The sequence below is a fragment of the Galeopterus variegatus genome, unplaced genomic scaffold (genome assembly GCF_000696425.1).
Source record: "Galeopterus variegatus unplaced genomic scaffold, G_variegatus-3.0.2 Scaffold138, whole genome shotgun sequence".
NCBI lineage: Eukaryota > Metazoa > Chordata > Mammalia > Dermoptera > Cynocephalidae > Galeopterus > Galeopterus variegatus.
The window spans coordinates 82,698-102,007 of record NW_007726249.1 but is presented as its reverse complement, the minus strand read 5'-3'; the positions used below and the strand labels follow the sequence as shown (position 1 = coordinate 102,007).

The 19,310-nt window shown below is 40.5% G+C and overlaps 1 protein-coding gene and 1 non-coding gene across 2 annotated transcripts in view; one reads left to right on the top strand and one right to left on the bottom strand.

Annotated features, from left to right (window-relative positions):
• Window positions 1-19,310, top strand: part of VPS13D (vacuolar protein sorting 13 homolog D (S. cerevisiae)) — a gene marked incomplete at its 3' end in the record, with an annotated part of 105,995 nt that overhangs the window by 9,651 nt on the left and 77,034 nt on the right. The window contains exons 5-16 of the mRNA XM_008589879.1: window positions 4,384-4,500; window positions 7,297-7,401; window positions 9,304-9,474; window positions 9,920-10,020; window positions 10,868-11,036; window positions 13,001-13,102; window positions 13,264-13,465; window positions 14,386-14,565; window positions 15,230-15,360; window positions 15,955-16,030; window positions 16,458-16,628; window positions 17,781-17,911. Of these exons, the coding sequence (XP_008588101.1) occupies window positions 4,384-4,500; window positions 7,297-7,401; window positions 9,304-9,474; window positions 9,920-10,020; window positions 10,868-11,036; window positions 13,001-13,102; window positions 13,264-13,465; window positions 14,386-14,565; window positions 15,230-15,360; window positions 15,955-16,030; window positions 16,458-16,628; window positions 17,781-17,911 (1,656 nt within the window). The remainder of the gene's footprint in view (window positions 1-4,383; window positions 4,501-7,296; window positions 7,402-9,303; window positions 9,475-9,919; window positions 10,021-10,867; window positions 11,037-13,000; window positions 13,103-13,263; window positions 13,466-14,385; window positions 14,566-15,229; window positions 15,361-15,954; window positions 16,031-16,457; window positions 16,629-17,780; window positions 17,912-19,310) is intronic.
• Window positions 14,264-14,338, bottom strand: TRNAI-AAU. Its single transcript has one exon. It is a non-coding gene; the product is annotated as a tRNA-Ile (tRNA).

Genomic DNA, 19,310 nt, shown 5'->3' with positions numbered 1-19,310 from the left:
GGACCGGGGACCGGCAACGGGATTGCAACCCTCGGTGTCGCTCCCGTGCCTTGCTCAGCCAGTGAGCGGGAACCGGTCTGTATGTGGGATCCGAACCCTCAGCGGGAGCGCCACCGCACTTCCCAAGCGGCGCACTATAGCAGTGTGCCACCGGGCTGGCCCCTTTAATTACAATTTTGTTTTGTCCTCAAAAACTAGATCAGGAGGGCTGGCCGGTTAGCTCAGTTTGTTCAAGCATGGTGTTGTAACACCAAGGTGAAGGGTTCGGATCCTTGTATAGGCCAGCCTCCAATAAACAAACAAAAACTAGATCACAGTCCACACTAATTTTCATGAATGTCATAAGAATTAGCCCATACTTATTATTACCTCCTGGGTTTTCTTGCAATGTCAAGGTGACACAGGCCAAATGTATTCAGGGTGTGGCATGTCCCACAGTCTGAGGTTGGTTTCATAACTTTGACAGAAAGATTGGTTCATATGAGGTGACTGCTTTGAATTGTTTTAGTTAGTTTTTTTTTTTTTAAGTTGTCATTGATTTTTAATTTGTTAATTAATTTTAATTTTTTTTTTGGGTGGTTGGCCAGTATAGGGATCTGAACCCTTGACCTTGGCATTATCAATGCTGTGCTCTAACCAACTAAGCCAATGAGCCATTTTAAAAAAATTAGCCATAAGTTTTATTTTTGTTTAGGGTTTTTTTTTTTTTTTTGGTGGCTTACCAGTATAGGGACCTGAACCCTGGACCTTGGTGTTATCAGCACCACACTATAACCAAATGAGCTAATGGGCCAGACTTTGCTTAGTTTTGATAATAGCTTTATTGAGATATAGTTCATATACCAGAAAGTTCGTCCTTCTAAAGTATACAGTTTAGTGTTTTCAGTATATTTACAAAGTTGTGCATTAATCACTACTATATAATTCCAGAACATTTTCATTATCCCAAAAAGACACATTATGCTCAGTAGTCACTGCCAATTCCCTCTCGTTCCAGTCTCTGGAGCCACTAATCTACTTTTTCTATGGATTTGCCAATTTTGGACATTTCGTATAAATGGAATTCATACAATGAGTGGCCTGGCAGCTTTCCCTTAGCCTAATGTTTTCAAGGTTCATTCATGTAGTAGCATGTATCAGTACCTCATTCCTTTTTATGACTATATTACATTGTATGGATTGTCACAGATAAAGTGGGATATTAGCTAAAGCAGTGAAAACAGATTTTATTCAGTAACTACTAACAGTAGGGGAAAGAGCTTAGATTCTTTCTGACTTGTGCAGAGGTAGCTGGGCCTTTTAAAGGGAGTGTGAGGGTATAGGGAGGGAGGGTGAGCGGGGACTCAAGTGAAAAATTTACAGAGCCTTGGTCAGTGTAAATATGATTAGGCCAGCTGTGTCTGCAGTTAGGATTCCATCCTCCCACAGAGACTGGGAGGCAGAGGTCTTTCTGATGATAACATTCCAAAGGAATGGCTTTCAGGCCTTTGAGAAGGACTCTCCTGCATTGTAGGCGATACATATACAGATCAAAGAAAGGATTCACAATAATAAGCCCTTTTTAGTAAAAGCTCTAAGAAAAGGAGGTCTGGGGCCTATGGCAGGTGTTGGCTAGAACAAACAGTAAATTCTTTTGACAGTTCTGAGCTTTTCCAGGCAGGAACTCAAAAGGGGACTGGGTTATCCCAGGGACATGGCCTTAGGCTGCAAGAAGCCATGTTAAACTTTGGCCAGATCTCTTTTTTTTTTTCCTTTTTGTCTTTTTTACTGACCGGTAACGGGATTGCAACCCTTGGTGTTGTGCCCGCACCGTGCTCAGCCAGTGAGCGGGAACCGGTCTCCACATAGGATCCGAACCCTCGGCGGGAGTGCCGCCACGCTCCCAAGTGGCACACTTCTCCAGTGCGCCACCGGGCCGGCCCTGGCCAGATCTCTTTTGAATGGAGTGTTTGTGCAAACAGTTTTCACAGTTCTCAAGATACACCATATATTAATTTTTTTTTTTTTTAAATGGTGGCTGGCTGGTATGGGGATCTCTGTACCCCTGACATTGGTGTTCTAACATCACGCTGTAATCAATCAAGCTAACTAGCCAGCCCTGACATTTTGTTTATCCGTTCATCAGTTGATGGACATGTGGGATGTTTCCACTTTTTGGCTATTACGAATAATGCATCTGTAAACATTCATGTATAGAGTTCTCTATGAACATGTTTTCAGTACTCTTGAGTGTATACCTAGGAGTGGACTTGCTGAATCATATGGAAACTCTGTTTGCTTTCTGAGGAGCTACCAAACTTTTCCAAAAAGACTGCACTATTTTACAGTTTCATCAGCAATGCATGAGCATTTCAGTTTCTCTACATCCTTATCCACATTTGTTATTGTCTGTCTTTTTTTTAATTTACATTTTAATTTTAACATTTAATTGTACATATTTGTAGGATACAGAGTGTTGTTTCAGTGCATGCATATACTGTGCCATGATTCAGTTAGAGTAGATGGCATAGTTTTGTACCTGTTAATATACTACTTCCCCTCCTGGCCTCCGGTAACCATTATTCTAGTCTCTACTTCTATGAGAACCACTTTTTTTTTTTCTTTTTAGATTCCACGTATGAGTGAAATCATTTTGGTATTTGTCTTTCTGTGCCTGGCTTAGTTCATTTAACATGATGGTCTCCAGTTCCATCCATGTTGCTGCAAGTGACAGGATTTCATTTTTTATTATAGCTGAATAGTATTCCATTGTGTATATATACCACAGTACTTTTATCCATCTGTTGATGGATATTATTTGATTCCATTTCTTGGCTATTGTAAATAGTGTTGTGATGAACATGGGAAGTGTAGGTGTCTCTTTGATGTATTGATTTTATTTCCTTCACAAATGCAACTGGGCTCTCTGGATGTTTCCTCCCTCCTAAGTGGGCCAGGGGAAGCTTGTGAGTAGCTTTGCTGGCCTGGGAGATGGGATGATGGTGTGCTCTGAAGTGATTTTTTTTTTTTTTTCTTTCTGCCAGTGGTCTTGGCACCCTTCTCCCCTGCAGCCTCCAAGTACCTTCATGCAAAGGGTGCTTCTGCAGCTTTGCCGTCTCCGGGTAGCTGCCCCATGCACTGGTGGCTGCTCTGTGCCATGCTGGCCTGGGAGCAGCTGGAGCTTGGACTGATCAGAGTGATCTCTCCTCCCACTTGCCATGGCCATCCATGCCTTCACAGACTCCAGGGTCTGTTCTCTTCTTCACCTTAGTTCCAGTGATTTTAGAATGGCAGTTTTTGTGTTTTAATAGTTGTATGTTGATCTGTTGGGGGAGAGCCACGCTGGGATGGTCTGTTCTGCCATCTTGGGGATATCACTCTCTTGTCCTTTGATTGTAGTCAAACTAGTGGTTGTGAAGTGATATCTCATTGTGGTTTTGATTTGCATTTCCTTAATGGCTAATGATTCTAAGTATGTTTCTATATATTTATTGGCCATTTTTGTATCTTTTTTTGGATAAATGTCTCTTCAAATTCTTTGCCCATTTAAAAAATTAGTTTGTCTTTTTAGTTATAAGAGCTCTTTATATGTTCTGGGTACTAGTCCCTTAATAGTTATATGATTTACAGATACTTTCTCCCATTCTGTGGGTTGTGTTTTCACTTTATTATTATTATTATTATTTTTTTTTTTGTCCTTTTTGAGACCGGCCGCACCGCGCTCAGCCAGTGAGCGCTGTGAGCGCACCGGCCATCCCCATATAGGATCTGAACCTGCGGCGGGAGCGCCGCACTCTCCCGAGTGCGCCACAGGCTCGGCCCACTTTATTATTTTTTGATTCATTGAAGCAGAGTGCTTTTTCTGTAGCCCACTTACGGGGGCAAGGAGAAGTAAATACATACATACATACAAACAAAGGTTATGTTCTTTTCTGTTGAACCTGGGTCCAAATGTTGGGACATAGAAGCCAAGATTGTGGTATTAGAAGAGCAGGAGGGATAATGATCTGAATACAGTGGTTTTATTCTCTTTAAATGCTGCTTTAAGTGTCTTCTAAATTTTTTTTTTGCTGGCCAGTATAGGGATCAAACCATAGACCTTGGTGTTATCAGTATCCCACTTTAACCAGCTGAGCTAACTGGCTAGTTTTCCTGAAAGGATTTAATGAAATTTTTGTAGTTCTGTTGTTGAGATAACACTGATCACAAAGATATGTTATTCGTGTGCAGTTTGTGATTGTAACTCTCTTTGGAACTTACAGAATATTTGATGTGTGTGATGTTTGTGTATAAAATGCCTGCCGTTGTTTACTTTTGTGGCTCAAGGGCAGTTTGAGCCCAACCTATAGTATTCCACTTGCAGCGGTTACCTAAATGTCTTTTTCTTTTTTCTCTCCTTTGTAGTTAAAAATTCAAGATGTCCATTTACGCTTTGAAGATGGTATTACCGATCCTTCCCATCCTTTTGCGTTTGGCATCTGCATTAAGAATGTGTCCATGCAAAATGCTGTGAATGAGCCTGTGAGTAGGAAATAAGATTACATGGGAAGAAAGCAGTGTCCTAGGGAATTTGCGGCTCTGTCTTCTGTCCTTTTGTGTATGTAAATGATATCGTATTCTTTTCCAGTATGCTTTGTGGTAGGTATGCATGTTTCTTGTTTGTATGCAACAAATCTAATTAGCTGAAATAGAAAAGCAGTTAATTTTCTTCAGCCTTTGGTTATATCATTTTCATTTTATACATGAAGAAACTGAGCTGCAGAAAGGATTTCATCCTTGATTATCTTTGCACACTACATGCACTTCTTGGGTAAAGTCACTCTGTGTCATAGTTTCACCTACCACCTGGGCATATTTGCTGATGGCTTTTACCTCTTGAACTCCATTCTCCACCTCTCTTCTGACCTTCATATTCATGGTTTTTTAAAACTGGTTATGGGACACCTCTATGGTATTTTACGCTTGTCTGATAAAACACACTCTGTTTCTCTATACTTCACACACTTTTGACACCAGGTGTGTGGGAGTTTTTCCCCACAAACCAAACAATTCTTTAGCAGACATCAAGTGGGTGTCCTACAGTTTAACTCAGTTCTGATGCTAACAGGCATTAGTGTAGACCCCACAGGTTAGGTAGTCCTGCAAGACTGCCCCCCACTTCAGATGCCAATCGCAAATCCCAGGTAATGACTGTGTTTCTGACTGACCAGCTATAAATCGGAGTTCCCATGACCCCCCTTCTTCAGGTTTGATAATTTGCTAGGATGGTTCACAAACTAAGGGAAACACTTTGCTTACATTTACTGGCTTAACATAAAGGATATTATAAAGGTTTATTGTGAGGGTACTTCAAAAAATTCATGAAAAGATAATATTATCTTTTAATTCTATTTTTCCATGAACTTTCTGAAGTGCTCTCATATGAAGGATATTATAAAGGATACAGTTGAACAGCCAGAAGAGGGGCATTCCACCTTCCAGTGTTTTGCAACCTGGAGGCTCATCAAATCTCATCATTGTTCAAAAGTTTTTATAGCTTCTTCTCTAGCCCACCATCCACAGGTTGCCGGGGGAGCTGAAAGTCCCAAACCTTCAATCACTTTCTGGTGACGAGCCTGATCCTGAGATTGTCTAGAGGCCTTACCCTTAGTTACCTCATTAGCATAAACTCAGGTGTGATCAAAAGGGCTCATTATGAATAACAAAAGATACTCCTGTCATTCAGGAATTTCTAAGGATTTTAGGAGCTCTGTGTCAGGAACCAGGGACAAAGACCAAATATATTTCATATTATACCACAGCTCATCATAACCAAAATGATTCCATATATTCCATCTGCCCATTTTGCCCCCCTGAAGCCAACTTTTTCCCCTAGCATGTTATTGAAACAAGTTAAAACAAGTAATAGCTTTTGAGCCCTTTTATGTGCCAGGCACTGTTCTTAGTGTTTTACATGATTTAACTCATTTAATTCTCTTTAATTTTCCCCACCACTGTTATTCAGATATTACAGCTGAGGACACTAAGGTGCAGAGAGATGAAGTGAGAAGTGGGGCTAGGTCTTGAACCTGGGTGGATCAGCTCTAGGGCAGGGGTTGACAAGCTGTGGCCTGCAGCTAAATCCAGCCCTCTCCCTTCCCATCCCTCAGCCAAATTCTGTTTCTTTTTTCTTTTTTTTAATTAACTAATTTGAAAAAAAAAAATTTATGGGTTATGCGTATTCATGGATGCAAAGCTGACCATCACCACCTGTGCCCAAGATCAAGTTCTGTTTCTAAAACCTATACCTGATTGTGGTACCTGCCTACATTAAAACCTTCAGTGGCTTTATGTCACTTAAAGTATGGTATAAACTTCCTTTCCTAGTGAATTAGTTTCCTGGGGCTGCTGTAACACATTGTCACAAACTAGATGGCTTAAAACAACAGAAATTTATTCTCTAGTTCTAGATGCCAAGGGTCTGAAATCAAGGAGTTGGCTGGGTTGGTTCCTTCTGGAGGTTCTGAGGGAGAAACTGTCCCGTTCCTCTATCCTTTCTTCTAGTGGTTTCCTGTTCTTTTGTCTTCCTTGGCTTGTAGATATGTCACTCTAATCTCTGACTCTATCTTCACATGGTCTTCTACCCTGCGTGTCATTTTTTTTTTCTTTTTTCTTTTTGTAAGGACACTACTCATTTGATTAGGGCCTATACTAATTCAGTATGACCTCATTTTAATTTGATTTCATCTGCAAAGACCTTATTTTCAAATAAGGTCGTAGTCTCAACTTTCACATGGACGTGAATTTTATAGGGAGGAGAGGACACTATTCAACCCAGTATACCTAGTAACTTTCTAAGCTACTGTTCTCAGCACTTAACTAACTCCCCACTGCAAATATGTATTCATACACATGCACCAGTACTGCTGACCACACCACATGTATAGTGTTCCAGATACACAGATGTATTCACTGACCCCTGAAGATATCAGGCTTTTTGTATTGTTGACCCAGTCCTTTCCTCCTTCCTGTCCATTTCTCTGAAACATATACATCTTTTGACACTCATTCACGTGGTGACATTTTCTTTTTCGTTTGCTCATAGCATCTTATATATTCTTCCTATTTCTCTCTGTGTAATCATTTGCTTGCATGTTTGTATCCTATTACCTAGATTTTGAACTCTGTAAGAGCAAAATCATGTTTTAATTCAGTTTTGTAACTCCAGCACCTTACAAAGTGCCTGAGGCATGATTCTTCTAAATGGTTTGTTGAATGAATGAATGCATTTATGAATAGACAGTCATCCTGTTTTCTTGCCTGTCTTTCTTTCTTCAGGTACAGAAACTAATGAGGAAAAAGCAATTGGATGTGGCAGAGTTTAGCATCTATTGGGATGTCGATTGCACTTTATTGGGGGATTTGCCTCAGGTCGAGTTACAGGTATGATTTTTGCAGAGGTTTTTATTGCCATATAATTCTTTTTTTTATTTTCCTTTTTGTCTTTTTTCGTGACCGGCAACGGATCGCAACCCTCAGTGTCGCGCCCGTACCGGACCGGGACCGGCAACGGTATCGCAACCCTCGGTGTTGCACCCGCACCTCGCTCAGCCAGTGAGCGGCCGGTCTGTATGTGGGATCCAAACCCTCGGCGGGAGCGCCGCCGCGCTCCCAAGCGGCGAACTGTAGCAGTGCGCCACCGGGCCGGCCCCTGGGTCTGAGTTTTTTCATCAAACTGTACCCCATGCAATTCTGCATTCCTGACCAGTCTCCTCTGAGTGGTCCTGTGTTGATTGGGGGGCGGACTGGCTGTCCTTGCTGTGTCCCAGTGTTCTCCTGGTGGGCCTGTCTCCCCCACTGCCCGTGCTCCCAACACTTCCCGTGAGATGGGCCCTGCGCCGGTCCCTTGTGATGACTCACCAGACTCTGAATGGCTCCCCTTTTTCAGCTGTTCTGGCTCCTCCTGCGTGGGTCCATGGGAACCCTATTAGTGGTCTTGCTGTCCTCGGGGCCACCAAGGCCCTCTTCTCCCCTGCCGCCTTGAAGTAACTCCATCTGAAGGGCACAGCCACGGCTTCTGCAGGCTCCTGCTGCATGTGCTCAGCAGCTTGAGCTTTAAAGCGGCCATGGCCTGAAAAGCTCAGAGCAGTTTTTCCTTTCTCTCATCGTGGTTTCTCCCGCCTTCATGAACTCTGTAGGGTCTCTCCTCCTCTTCCCCTTAGCTCCAGTGGCCCCAGCTTGGCTGATGTTACATTTTTTTTTTTCCTTTTTGTCTTTTTTTGTGACCGGCAACGGATCGCAACCCTCAGTGTTGCGCCCGTACCAGTCCGGGACCGGCAATGGGATCGCAACCCTCGGTGTTGCGCCCGCACCTCGCTCAGCCAGTGAGCCGCCGGTCTGTATGTGGGATCTGAACCCTCGGCGGCAGCGGCACTGTAGCAGTGCGCCACCGGGCCGGCCCCAAGCTGATGTTACATTTTTATAGTTGTAAATTGGTTGATTTGTGGGAGAGAGTGAAACTGTGGACCGTCTATTCTGCCATCTTGGCCGGAACTCAGAAGAGCTTTCTTATTATGTTTGTTAAAACATCGTGTTCGGTGGTATTCCTTTAAAAGATACTTAGAAAGTCATAAATCATCAGATATAAAGTATTACTGTTTGTGAAGGATAAAACAAAAATGTCAATTTTTTTGGTAAAGAAATTGTAGGTGGTTTAAGTTATCTTTGGCTGCATGCTATTGTATAGAATGGTTTTTGTTTTGCTGATTTGATTAAACAAATACTGCATCCATACAGTAGAACAGTATGCAGCTATAAAAAATAAAGGTAAAGGTCTTTATGATGAATATGTAATAGCCTCTAAGATATAGTATTAAGTTTAAAAAACCAAGGAAAAATAGCTTCTATAGCATTTGTGTAAAAAACCGAAATTATAGATGTGCCTGGATATGTACAGAATGCTCTGGTGGGGACATAAGTAGTTGGTATCATTGGTTGCCTCTAGGGAAGATAGGTGGGTGACTGGAAGATGAGAGTAGGAAAGAGACGCTTCACCTTTTTTTGCCTTTCAATTTTAAGCCATGTGAATGTATTACTTATTAAGAAGCATAAATAAAAATTTAAAAATACTAGAGAACTGTAGAGCCCAATTTTATACTGTTTTTGGATTCTGATGTAATATGCTGTAGATTTTATAATGTACAAACATGTAACTTGATCCTAAAAGCATTTGCTGTTATGACACAGTCTATAGCATAGCCTGACCATTTCTATCATCAAACCGTGGCATTATAAGAATGAAAGAAAGCCAGTCTGATGAGAATGGATGTTCTTCTGAACATGCAGGAGGCGATGGCCAGGAACATGGAAAGCCGCAGTCATCACTATGTCTTGGAGCCTGTGTGCGCATCTGCTCTTTTGAAGAGAAACTGCTCCAAGGAGCCTCTGAGGTCTCGGCACAGTCCCCGCATTGAATGTGATATTCAGCTGGAGACCATTCCCTTGAAACTCTCTCAGGTACACTCTCTTCCTAGTGGCTTATACTCTTACCATCAGGCTGGTGATTGGGGATGACAGGAAAATATTGATAGAAAGGTCTTGACACTTAACAGAATCCTTAGGAAAGAAAGTGTATGTGAGACTATTTGCCTCCAGAACAAAGTTGTGTTAGGTGTAAAACCCACTATCTGTTACATGGTTAAATTGGGTTGATCTCAGGTTAGTTTTGATTTGATGTTTTTAAGTGTAGCAGAGAATGCAGGAGGTGCGGTAAGTATAAATACTCAACTGTCAGTGTTCAGAGACACAAGCCACTCAATGCTGATCTTTTGGTGTTTCAGTTTGTACTGGCTTCAGTTCAGTGTATTGACTAATATGAATTGTTCTCGGTAGATGTAGGTCTTAAGTGAGTAAAGGAAACAAATCTGTTCTAACCTAGTATCTCTTAACCTCTAATGAAAAGCTGCAATACCGGCAAATCATGGAATTCCTCAAGGAGCTGGAACGAAAGGAGAGGCAGGTGAAGTTCCGAAAGTGGAAACCAAAAGTGGCAGTATCCAAGAAGTAAGGGCTTATGAGTGTTTGCATATGAAATACATTTGATAGCATGTTCTTTTTTGGTACATAGTTCAGAAACATTCCTCATTGTCCTTTACACTTGGTTGGAAATAAAAGTACGATTGATTTTTCTGGCTCTTGAAATGCCATTTCTGTTATCATTGTTGATATTCTTGTCACAGATTTAGTCTTAGATTGAGTTTAATGAAATTCAGAAGATCTCTCAATCTCATTTAGCACGTAGACTGATGTTGCTGTGATGGGATCTGGTGTGTAGTAACACTTTGCAATATTCTTTGAACCTACTTCCCTATGTCTTTTCTTCCAGGTTGTTTGGTCAACATTTACATAGTACACTTTCTAACTTCTACAGCAAACATAAATCCTCTTTTCATGTTTCAGTGATAAACATGACCAGTCCAATATATTAAAGCTTTTCAATGATCCTGTGTATTTTCATGTATTTTCTTAGAATTATTCAATTTAAAATCTTAAATTCAATTTAAAATCTACTCAAATCTTTGGTAATTATATTAAAATGGTATGTGCCTTATAGTTAGCATTTGATTTTCTGTTGATGGAAGGGAATGATATTGTGGGTAATTCAAACCAATTGAGTACTATATTATTATTGATATATAAGTTTGTGATCAATATTTGATGTTCTTAGGCAGCAGTTTTACTTTCCCCACCTATTGTGTTTAGCTTAATATTAAAATGAGCTTGAGACATAAACTGACGAGAAAAAATGTCTCAGAAGAGGAGTGGTGGTGTTATGTGGATTGTCCTGGATTGATAGCATTTTAGTTGCTTTTATTGTAAGAAGTAATTACATTGTTATGGACTATTTCAGCTGCCGAGAATGGTGGTATTTTGCTTTGAATGCTAATTTGTTTGAGATCAGAGAGCAGAGGAAATGTTGTACCTGGGACTTTTTGTTGCACCGTGCCCGTGATGCTGTATCTTACACTGACAAATATTTCAACAAGTTAAAAGGAGGCTTGCTGTCTGAAGATGACAGGGTGAGTGGACTGTTGTCTTATGTTTCTTGCCTTCATTCACAGGATAATAATGTTCTCTCAAAGGCTGAAGAAAATGGGATCTGTGAAGAAATAAAGTCCCTTGCTAAGTGGCATAATTTTACAGGATAGAGTTGGTCTTACTAGAGTGAGAACTTCTTAGAGGCCACTAGCCTTGCCTTGACCAGAGGCATCCTATACCCTTTGCTGCCTGAGGAGAGTCAGGCCATGGGGTAGGGGGAAGATGAGATGACTGTGGTCCTGCTACGCCTTTATGCCCTCACTCCTTCTTCCCCAGCTCTCTGTGCAGGGTTCAGAGAGACTTTTCCCTGCAGTCACCTAGATAGTCTCTTCAAAGCCTCATCCTAGTTCTAATTCTTCTCCTCTGAAGTCTTCAACTCATCTCTGTAGACTTTGGCGTACATTATCCATAATCCCAGTTGACTTGATTGACCCTGGATTTTTTCGGTGGTAGAGGCTAGGCAGAAGAGGGTGAAGTAGGTGTTGAAGGCAGGCTCGTGTTTAGTTAACTGTAGGGCTAGAGACCCTTAGAACCACCACTGACTTGATTGACCCTGGATTTTTTCGGTGGTAGAGGCTAGGCAGAAGAGGGTGAAGTAGGTGATGAAGGCAGGCTCGTGTTTAGTTAACTGTAGGGCTAGAGACCCTTAGAACCACCACTCCCAGAGTCCTGGCCTCGGACTCCAGCCCTTTTCTAGTCTCTCTACCTGTTATCTCCTAGAGGAAGGCAGTGCTTTACTCCTTGATGTATTTTGGTTTTGTGAGCATCAATTTTTGTAATAGCAGTTTAGACCATTTCTAATATTTTGGCTCAGGTACTGTCTCTTAACTAATCATTTCTTTAGTAGACTCTTCTGAGCAAAAAGGAATATTACTTTCTCTTTAGCACCTGCTGAGTGGTAACCAGGGGCAGTGCTGAATCCCTAGGGGTTCTCAGCTCTCCTGCCGGCACCCTGAGGCTGTGGCCCACTTGCTTCTTTAATGGCTTTTTTCATCAATGCCAGATATGGTTACTGACGTAGGAACTGTATGAAAAGGATGGAATAAACCAGACATATTGTTTTGGATGGTTTTCTTAAAGGCCCAGGCAACGACATGGAGGGAGAGAAAAATCTAAATTATAGCTGAAGAGTACAAGTAAGCTTGTGTATTCTCCCTTTTCTTAACGTTAGGACATAAGAAACAGTGTAGGAGAACTAATACTACTTTCTTTTTCATCTTGGCATGTAAGTTGGCTACTGTTGTTCTTTCCTAACTAGTATGAAACAAGGTAAAATGACCATGTCCTTGCTCATATCCTATATGAAACATAAAGGAGCTGGGACATGCACACTTCCTGTGTAAACTTGAAATTTCCTGTGTAAATTTCCTCATCCAAAGGTAGGAAGAATGAGAACTAGTGGCCTACTTTGATCATCTGAGCTGATGCCTGTGAAAGCACTTTGTAAACTGTCTCAGTGCTGTTCAAAGAGTAGGAGATTGCAGCAGTGACACATTGAAAATGAAGTACTGTTCTTTGCCTGCTCTCTATTTACTGTTAGTCCCAGGAACCATGACACTTGTTAGTCACCAAGACTAGACACTTGACACTTGTTAGAGACCAAGTAGAATCTATTGGATTATATGGAAAAGCTGTTTAAATCAGAAACAGCAATCATGGAACTTGGCCGTGCTCTCTATTTACTGTTAGTCCCAGGAACCATGACACTTGTTAGTCACCAAGACTAGACACGTGACACTTGTTAGAGACCAAGTAGAATCTATTGGATTATATGGAAAAGCTGTTTAAATCAGAAACAGCAATCATGGAACTTGGCCGTCGGTGGAAATGTTGGGGACCAGACAGGCTCCTTTGCCATACTTATAGTGGTTTGTGAGGGTGTCCAGTTTCTCTGCAGCCATAATATGCGTTCTTTTGTTTTTTTGTTTTTGTTTAACCCAAATAGGAGGAACTGTGTCGGATTGAAGAGGAACAGACCTTTGAGGAATTGAAGATTTTGCGAGAACTGGTTCATAATCGATTTTACAAACAAGAAGAGCTAGCAGAGGTAAGAAATCCTCTATGAGAAGATTAGTTCAGACCGAGCACAATCTGAGTGCTTCAGTTGTGATATGTGCTTTTGCTTCTGTGGGAGACATACAGCAGCCAGTGACATATCATATCTTCTGTCTTTGGATACTCACATATGCTCATTTGTGCTTGACGCAGAGTATACGAGAGCCTCAATTTGATTCTCCACGCGACTCTCCTGGAGACCCAGAAACCAGAGGAGGCAGTGGGATGCTGCAGTACCTTCAGTCCTGGTTTCCTGGATGGGGTGGCTGGTATGGGCAGCAGAGCCCTGAAGGGAAAGCGGTCGAGGGCTTATCAGCAGAGCAGCACGAGCAGTGGACTCCGGAAGAGATCCTGGGTACAGGGGAGCTGCCCTTCACTTTCCCCCTTGGCTGGAGTTGAAAGGAGAACTTAAAATTGGTCTGTTGTTTGTGCAACGGCCCATGGTATTTTCCAAATTTAACAAAAATAGGCATTTGGAAAAAATAGTTTGTTTCATGTTCATTGAGGCAGAGAGAAGAAATGTTTTGGGAGATACTTTATTTGCAACTCCACAAATATGAATATGAGTACAGTTTCAGATGGGTCTGAATGGCAGCAATTGTAATAGAACTAAATTTGAGTAAGTTAAAAAACTTTAAACTCTGAAACTTAAATACCAGTCCAGAGCCACTCTTCAGGCCTGTGCTGTTCAGTATGGTAGTCTTAGCCACAAGTAGATATTTATATTAATTAAAATTAAATAAAAGTAAAAATTTAATTCCTTAATTGCACTAGTCACATGTGCCACGAGTGCCCAATAGCCTCATGTGGTTAGTGGCCACTGTACTGGACAGTGTGAATATAGGCCGTTTAACTGTATTGGGCAGTGCTGCTTTGTACTGTATTTTATCATGAATCTTATCCTTCCTGGTTTGGTAATAAGTTGATAAGAGCCCTTATAAAACAGTTATGGTTGCTGTACATTAGCAAATAAAGCATAAAGCAGTCAGCTATGACTTTAGAGTTCTATTAAAAAATATCACCACAACTGTAATCAGTATGCCCGGTAGTGCTTTATTTATTCTCCTATGTTTTTTCTTTTCTATTTTCTGGTGGCTGGCTGGTACAGGGATTGAACCCTGGACCCTGGTGTTTTCCATGTTTTTTCGGCGGCTGGCCAGTATGGGGATCTGAACCCTTGACCTTGGTGTTATTGGCACCACACTCTAACCAGCTGAGCTAACCAGCCAGCCCCCCGTGTTTTTTCTTAAAGTCTTTTCTCTCTTAACCATTTAGGCACCGAGGAGTTCTTTGACCCTACTGCAGATGCCTCGTATATGAACACGTATACAAAGCGAGATCATGTCTTTGCCAAACTGAATTTACAGTTGCAGCGAGGTACAGTGACTCTGTTACACAAGGAGCAAGGAACTCCTCAAATGAATGAAAGTGCTTTCATGCAGCTCGAATTTTCAGGTACTGCCACAAAAGAACTACCTGCTGCTGTTTATCTTTCTAGGTGCCATTGTCCAATTGATTCTCATTATTTGTGGAAGTTATAGTCTAGAAAGTTGTCATGGATACTGAATTAGCTAATATGGAGCCATTTCTCCTAGGAGAAATACAGGGTTAGGTTCCTGTGAACCTCTGGTCATAACATTTGTTGATGTATGTTTGTGTTTAAAGATTCATTAACATTAAGGCCGGCCTGTGGCTCACTTGGAAGAGTGTGGTGCTGACAATACCAAGGCAAGGGTTAAGATCCCTTTACAGGTCATCTTTTAAAAAAAAAAAAAAAAAAGATTCATTAACATTGAATTTATGGCCACAGTACTATAACTCATACCCAAATGATGCTAATTTAATACATGTATTTTCTCTCTAATGCATATCACAGCCTTCTTGCACTTAGAAACACTACACAGCACTTCAGCACTATACTTGGGAACATTTTAAATAGCAAAATCACGGGCAAAAAGCACAAAATTGTGAAGAACGTGGGGTTTTTTTTGTTTCTAATTTCAAGGGAAAATAGTTCATGGTATCTAATAGTCCTCTGTAAATTATTATATCTAATACTTTTTAAAAGACTGTGGGCTATCATAGCATGGTATCAACTCTTACATTTATTTTTTTATAGATGTAAAACTTCTAGCGGAATCTCTTCCTCGAAGAAATTCCTCCTTGCTTTTAATTCGGTTGGGTGGACTGTTCCTTCGAGACCTGGCAACAGAAGGGACTATGTTTCCTCTTCTAGTCTTCCCTAATCCAGTACGTACAATCGTGGGGTGGTCAATACATCTTGGGTGTTGGTGAATTGTGGTCTGTTTTAGGCAAAAATAAGTAATATTAACCTGATTCATTCTGACATTTGATCATCTTAAGACAGATAGGCTGAGGTTTGATAAGTTTTTTGAATTTGTTAGAGAGAAAATGTTGGTGAGATTTATGGCTATGCCTTTATCTTACTAAGCTGGAAAAGATATAGTTCAAATAGTTGAGTATTTAGCCATTTACTCTGTCCATAATTTTTTTGGGAGGTAGGGGTAAGGTTGTAGAGAGGGTGGGAAGGTAGACTTAAAGTTTAAAAAGTTATACATGTTTAATATTCATGTAGCAATCATTCATTAAATGTACTGAGTGCAAAACAGTATACTGCCAATACAAAAGAAAAGACTTGGATTTACTAGATTAGGAAAAAGGCATAAAACTAAACAAGTCTGCAAGTACTTAATAATCTGATGTGAGTTTTGATTTGATTATGCTAAGGGAGAGTGATGTTAAAGGGTAAAATGTGTGTGTGTTTATAGTGAATTGTCCCTTTTCACCCTGACATTTATGCATTTTTGTGCATGTATTTAATAGCAAAAAGAAGTTGGCAGAGTTTCACAGTCTTTTGGCCTCCAAACCACATCTGCAGACAGAAGTGATGATTATGCTGGTAATATGTTCTTAAAATGAATTCTTAAAAATATTTTTGTTGCAGATTGGTAGTCTTTGATCAGTCGTAAGAGAGAAAGTGTTTTCTGTTTTGTGCATGGTGGTTTGCTGTGTGGATTCCTGGTGGACTTGGTGAGAGCTTAGTGCTCTCGCAGTGAGACCATTAACCTGGGTGTAACTGGCACAACCTTGCTGGGCCTCTGGGTCCTTGGTTTACATAATGGGAGCAAATAGGACAGCCCTGTCTTCCTGATCCCTGTTGCAAATGAAAGAGTCAATCCTTTTTAGGCTCTCTATGTGCATAAATGTGTATTAATGGGAAAATCATTTAGAAAATGTCTTTTTTCCAGAATTTCTCACAGGTCTATTAAGAATAAGGTGATTGTTTTTGGTATGTTCCATTTTCTTTCTCCTTTTCTTTCCTTTAGCTGCAGAACGAGATGACCCAGTTTTTGAGATGCTATATGAGAGAAATCCGGTGCACAGCCATTTTGAGAGGCGGCTGAATGTCAGCACGAGGCCCTTGAACATCATCTATAATCCCCAGGCGATTAAAAAAGTAGCAGACTTTTTCTACAAGGGAAAGGTTCATACCTCAGGTTAACTTTTTTGTTTGTTTGATCTTATGTTAGTTTTTAAAAACATCTCTCTTGTCATTTCTGGTGCTCTGGATAAGGGTTATTATACATTCAAATGGCCTGATTGTGGTGGAAAAGGCCTGTAGAGTAAGTGGATAGGGTTGTCCTTAGTTATTAAATCTGGGTAGCTGGACAGTATCTTTTCCAAGAGAAATCAGTATCCTTAGATATTTTCTTTTTGTCTCCCTTCAGCAGGCATTTTTTCATACTTTCCATTCCATTAGAATGGTGGTTTCCTTGGTTGCTCAGAATATTTTAGACCAGTGAACTGAAGAGGAATGTTCAAGAATTTCTTTTTAAATCTCTTTTACTTACTTGATGCAGGATTAAATACTGCAAAGTTCTAAATATCATCCTTTATTTATAATGCTTCCCTTTGTTCCCCAAAACGGTTTCAGACTGTAGGTGCAGAAAAGCACTTTTATTGACAGGGAGATTGATAAAACAATTGTATTTTCCTGACTGTTTCCCTCCCTCCTTTTTAATGTTGAAGCTGTTTTAGTTTTTGGTACAGTTTTGAGTCTTTTATTGATAAAACAATTGTATTTTCCTGACTGTTTCCCTCCCTCCTTTTTAATGTTGAAGCTGTTTTAGTTTTTGGTCCAGTTTTGAGTCTTTTCCTATAAATAGTAGCCATAAATGTTGTGGTTTCATTGCTTGTATTTTCCTGACTGTTTCCCTCCCTCCTTTTTAATGTTGAAGCTGTTTTAGTTTTTGGTACAGTTTTGAGTCTTTTCCTATAAATAGTAGCCATAAATGTTGTGGTTTCATTGTTTTGTCACTGATAGAATATAGAAGACTTTTCCTTCCAAGTTTTATTTTCTCCTTCATTGTAATGTCCTGCTTTGTAAGGATTTTGAAATATAATAGTTTGTAATCTTTCAGAAGATGGGTCGAGAAATTCTAGTAACTTAGGTACCCTCACATACCTCCTTTGTCCTCTGGATGTCCACCACTCATCTTTGCTTATTCCTGTTACCCTTTATTTTGCCAGGTCATGCTGAAGTAAGGAACGGTTGTTGTTACTGATTGTTGTGAGAAGAGACCTTGCAGCACTTCGTCCCCCCAGCCATTTGAAAATTCTGACTTTCCTTTGTATTTCTAATCTTACAGGTTTTGGTTATCAGTCTGAACTTGAGCTGAGAGTGGCTGAAGCTGCCCGAAGACAATACAACAGATTGAAGATGCAGACCAAGGCAGAAATCCGACAAACTCTGGATCGTTTGCTAGTGGGTGATTTCATTGTAAGTTGCGAACATAAGCAATATCTGGGGTTAGGGAAGGGGCAAGCATTCTTTCTGTCAAGTTCGTTACCTACTGTAGGTAGGCTTGCTTGTATCAATTATATTGACTAGGTAAACTGAAAATATGAAGTTCTTATCAGCTAGCATAAAATAAAATCTCATGTCTTTCACATTCAAGGTTTAATTAGGAAAATTAATGAGCATGACTACGTCCTATTTCTTCTTTGTGGCAGTCTGGAAATACTTTCAAGACTCATCTTCGTTCCATTTTTCAGACCTGATATTTTGTGAATGTTTCACTTAAGAGCTTCCCCTTTTTACTTACTGTTTTTTTTTTTTTTTCCTTTTTGTCTTTTTTCGTGTCCGGCAACGGATCGCAACCCTCAGTGTCGCGCCCGTACCGGACCGGGACCGGCAATGGGATCGCAACCCTCGGTGTTGTGCCCGCACCTCGCTCAGCCAGTGAGCGGGAACCGGTCTGTATGTGGGATCCGAGCCCTCAGCGGGTGCCGCCGCGCTCCCAAGCGGCGCACTGTAGCAGTGCGCCACCGGGCCGGATCTTTACTTACTGTTATCAGAAGAAAAACAACTGGAATGGTGCCCCAACTTCCATTCCAGGTTATGATGGTCACTGTGTGACACTTAAGTGACCAGCTGAAGTGAGGACTCCACAGTCAGGGAGAGCCAAGAAACATAACAGTCCAGTAAAACACGGTTTCTAACAATGTGGCATGGAGGTGCACTGCTAAGATACAGCAGCAGATGGAGCAGTTAAAAAGGAGTGTGGCTTCTTTTGGACAATGCAGAATGAGTTGTAGGTGTAAGGGATGGCAGAAATATTTAAAGTAAAATGCTTAGGGATATGTAGTACGGGATGGAGAGTTAGTCCTGTTTTTTGTTTTGTTTTGTGTGTGTGCGCGTGTGTTTCGACACATAATAATAATTAGTTTCCTCTTGTTATCTCAGACAAAAGAAGTTTCTTTTTGATAACGTTTATGTAAATTAGCTTTTCCATATACATACAATTGAGGCTAATCTTAGGAAGGGAAGAAAAATGGACACATTTGTGAATTGGTGTGGTATTTATATTTCAAATGTCAAAGCTTGTGTTTTCCTCTAAGATATTTTGGCAGGAAAGTTCATAGTTACCAATGTCCATGAATAAGTAAAAATATTTGGATTTCTACATTTATTTGTATTCTGTAATTTCTACAGTATTTTAAAGTATTAAGCCCTGTACTAGAAACAAAATCTTTCTTAAACTATGGATCATCATAATCAAAGTACAAACAACCCACCAAATCAGTAGTTTGCTAATTTTTTCTCTCCACTTCAGACATTTACCTATGGTGATGTCTAAAATCCTCAAGCATTTGAATCTACTTTCATCTTAAACTTT